General features: G+C 34.3%; 1 protein-coding gene across 1 annotated transcript; it reads left to right on the forward strand.

The window, feature by feature from the left end:
* The first annotated feature begins 473 nt into the window (after positions 1 to 473).
* LOC118854780 (mitochondrial import receptor subunit TOM5 homolog) lies at positions 474 to 641 on the forward strand. The gene has a single exon (XM_036765033.1). It carries the CDS (start codon positions 474 to 476, stop codon positions 639 to 641), a length of 168 nt encoding a protein of 55 aa, XP_036620928.1.
* The last annotated feature ends 3,039 nt before the right edge of the window (positions 642 to 3,680 follow it).

A 3,680-nucleotide genomic window follows, 5' to 3' on the forward strand; every position in this document is an offset into this window, starting at 1 on the left:
ATGATTTTTCTTAGACACAGATCTGACCATGTGACTTCCCTAATCAATGAACTGCAGTGGTTTCCTACTGCCACTAAGACGAAATACAAACTTCTCTGCTTAGTTTTGAAAGCTTTTCACAAACTTGCCCAAACCCATCTTTCTAACCTTATTGTATGTTCCTTCTCCTTCCTTATTCTGCCATCTAACCAAGTTGGTCTTCCCTCTGTTCCTCAAACAAAAACTCCATCTCCTATTTCCTTGCTATCCCTGCACATTTCCCATGCTTGGAACTCACCCTTCTCACCTCTGCTTCCCAGCATCCCTCTCTTCTTTGACCAGCACATCTGGTACTATCTTCTGCACAAAGCCTTTCCAGATCCACCCCATCCCCAGCTGCTAGTGCTACCCTTCAAGAATTAATGTGCAGAAACTGCATGCATTGGCCGGGAGGATGGGGAGTTGCTGCCTGTAACAAATAGACCGAACTCAGCATGTTCTGGATCAAGAACCTGGGGCTGGGGCTGAGGCTGAGGCTAGACCTGGAGAAACTCAAGCGAAAGATGGGTGACTTCGTGGTCTCCTCGGTCTGCAACTTTCTCCTCTACGTGGCCCTGTGGCTCGTCACACCATATATTTTAAAGAAGTTGGATAGCACATGAAGATCATGGTTGAAGAGAGATACTGTCATGAACTTCAGAAGATGGTTACGATTTCTCTTCCCATTCACCAATAAACAGGCACAAAAAGACATCATAGACTTCTGGTACTGAATAGATATGAAAACTCCACTTACTAAGAATGAGTTGGACCACTATGATGAAAATGCTAGCAACTGAAAGAAAGCATGAAGTGTGTTCTCTTTGACACTGTTTAAAAAATGATAAGCAGACTTCTTTAGTCTCATACTTCTTGTTGATATCATGCAACTTTCATAAATGTTGGTTCAGTTGTAAATAGTTCTATCAAACGATGTTTCTAGTGAGTACTCATTGGGAGGGAGCTGCCTCCGAAATGCTCTCATTACTTTGGTTGAACTCCTGCTTCTGTGAGGAATATGTGTTTGTGCAAGATTTTCTTGGGATTATTTTTGTTGAAATTAATACCATTATGATAATTAGCACAGCACCATTAGTCTTTATTTTGAATAAATATGCCATTTTTTAAAAGTAAAAAAAAAGAATTAATGTGCAATTAACTACTTGTATATATATTTATTTATAAATTTTATGTTTATATTGTATGAATTTTTATGTACTTCTTGTCTCCCCCATTAAATGTAAGATCATGGGGAGTGAGTATTGTTTCAGTCTTTGCACTTGTAACCCCAGTGCCTAGGCACATAGTAGGGCCTAATATATACTTATCGATTGATTCATACACTATCATTTGTTTAACCACTCACCAACTAATGTGAGCCTCTTTTATTTCCAGTTCTTTGCTACAGTGAAATATGTAGCTATAAAGATTTTTTAAGCATATGCGGCCTTTTCCTCCTTCTCTGGGACATAAACCTAATACCTGAATGGCTGCATCCAAGGATCCACCTAGTCGAGTGCCTTTTTGAGTATAGCTCCAAATTGCTTTCCAGGATGGCTGTGCTACCTCATAGCTCCACCAGCCATAAATTAGTGAACTTGTTCTGTAATTATAGACCCACAAACAATTGTAATTTTTCTTGTTGTCTTTGCCAATCTGAGCTGTTTTCATTTGCATTTCTCTTATTCTTAGTGATTTGGAACCTTTTTATCATATGTTGTAGATAATATGCTTTTATTCTTTTGACAACTTTCTGTTCATATCCTTTAATCATTTGTCTATTGGGAATAACTCTTGTTCTTACATATTTGCATCAATTTCCTATATGGCTTAGGTATCAAACATTTATTAAAAAATTTGTTCTAAAGATGTTTTCCCTATTTACCTGTTCTCTTGCTTTATCTGCACAATGACATTACTATTATTATCCCCATTTTGCAGATGAGGAAACAAAGGCAAGCAGAAATTAAGTGACTTACCCAGGGTCAACTAGCTAGCAAATATCTGAGGTCAATTTTTTTTTTTTTTTTGCTTTTCGGCAGGGCAATTGGGGTTAAGTGACTTGCCCAAGGTCACACAGGTAGTACATGTGTCAAGTGTCTGGGGCCGGATTTGAACTCAGGTCCTCCTGACTCCAGAGCCGGTGCTCTACTGACTATGCCACCTAGCTGCCCCGTGAGGTCAAATTTGAACTCAGATCTTCCTAACTCCAGGCCCAGCCCTCTATCCCCTATACCATCTAGTGGGAGATGTTGCTCTAAACCTAATTTCTGCTAGACTATTTTCCAGTTTTGGGGTCTTTCCTCACTGTTCATAGAATATTATGCTACTATGTACAATTGCTTCTGTTTCCTGCTTATGTACTCTATTCCACTGACTTTCTATCCTTTTTTTAAATAAGTATCATATAGTTTTATGACTCTTAATTTATAATATAATTTTAAATCTGGTAATGCTATACATCTTTGAGATTCTAGATTTTACATTTTTTTGAGTGAATTTTAATACTATTTTGTCTAGGTCCAAAAGGAATTCTCCTAGCAATTTCATTGAAATACACTAAATCTATAAATTAATTTAGGGAGCATTTCTTTTTTTGTGGCTCAAACTAGTTTGTTAATGTTCTGTTATTTAATTACTATAAAAGTGTTTTGTAATTATATGATTATAAATCTTATAATGTTTTAACACTAATCTGTTATACATTTTGTAGTTATTTTAAATGAAATTAATTTTATTATAATTTCTACCTGGTCTTTGTTAATATAGCATAAAAGTACTGATATTTTTATGGATTTATGTTCTACCTTGAAAGCTAGATGTAGCTAGTAAGCATCTAAATTATTTTCTTGGATAATTTGCTGGCACTTTATAAGTATGCCATCAAGTCATCTGCAAATGAAGATTGTTTTAGATCTTTGATGATATTTGTACCTTCGGTTTTATTCTCCTGTGTTTCTGCTATAGTTGACATTTTTAGAACTATGTCAAAAAATAATGGAGGGAAGAGGGAATCTTTGCTTTATTCCTATTTGTATTGTGAAAATTTCTAGTGTTTCTCCATTGCAAGCATTCTTAGCTCTTGATATTAATTATATGCCTATGGTTATAATAAATAAGGACCTTTTCATTCTTATGCATTTAGAGGCTTATAAAATTAATGTCATGTATTCTGTTAAAGACATCATATATATATATATATATATATACATACACATATGTGTGTATAGTATGTGTGTATATGTGTATGTGTGTATAATATATGTATCACATATGTGTGTATAGTATGTGTGTATATGTGTATGTGTGTATAATATATGTATATGTGTATGCATATATGTGCATTTATGTGTATATACACGTGTATGTATATATGTATGCATGCATTTATATGTATAAATGTATATGTATATATACATATATAGTGTGTGTATGCATACACACATATACTCATGTATATATATACATACACACACAATCATGCCTTGTCTTTATTTGTATTATTAATTCTAATAATTTTCCTAATATTGTATCATCTATGCATCCTTGATATGAATCCTTTTTGATCAATGTGAATTATTTTCTAGGTATATTGCTATAGTCTCCTTTTATTTTATTTAAAATTTTTGCATTGATGTTTTTTAGTGAGCTTGATTTATAGT

The sequence above is a fragment of the Trichosurus vulpecula genome, chromosome 6 (genome assembly GCF_011100635.1).
Source record: "Trichosurus vulpecula isolate mTriVul1 chromosome 6, mTriVul1.pri, whole genome shotgun sequence".
Classification (NCBI taxonomy): Eukaryota; Metazoa; Chordata; class Mammalia; order Diprotodontia; family Phalangeridae; genus Trichosurus; species Trichosurus vulpecula.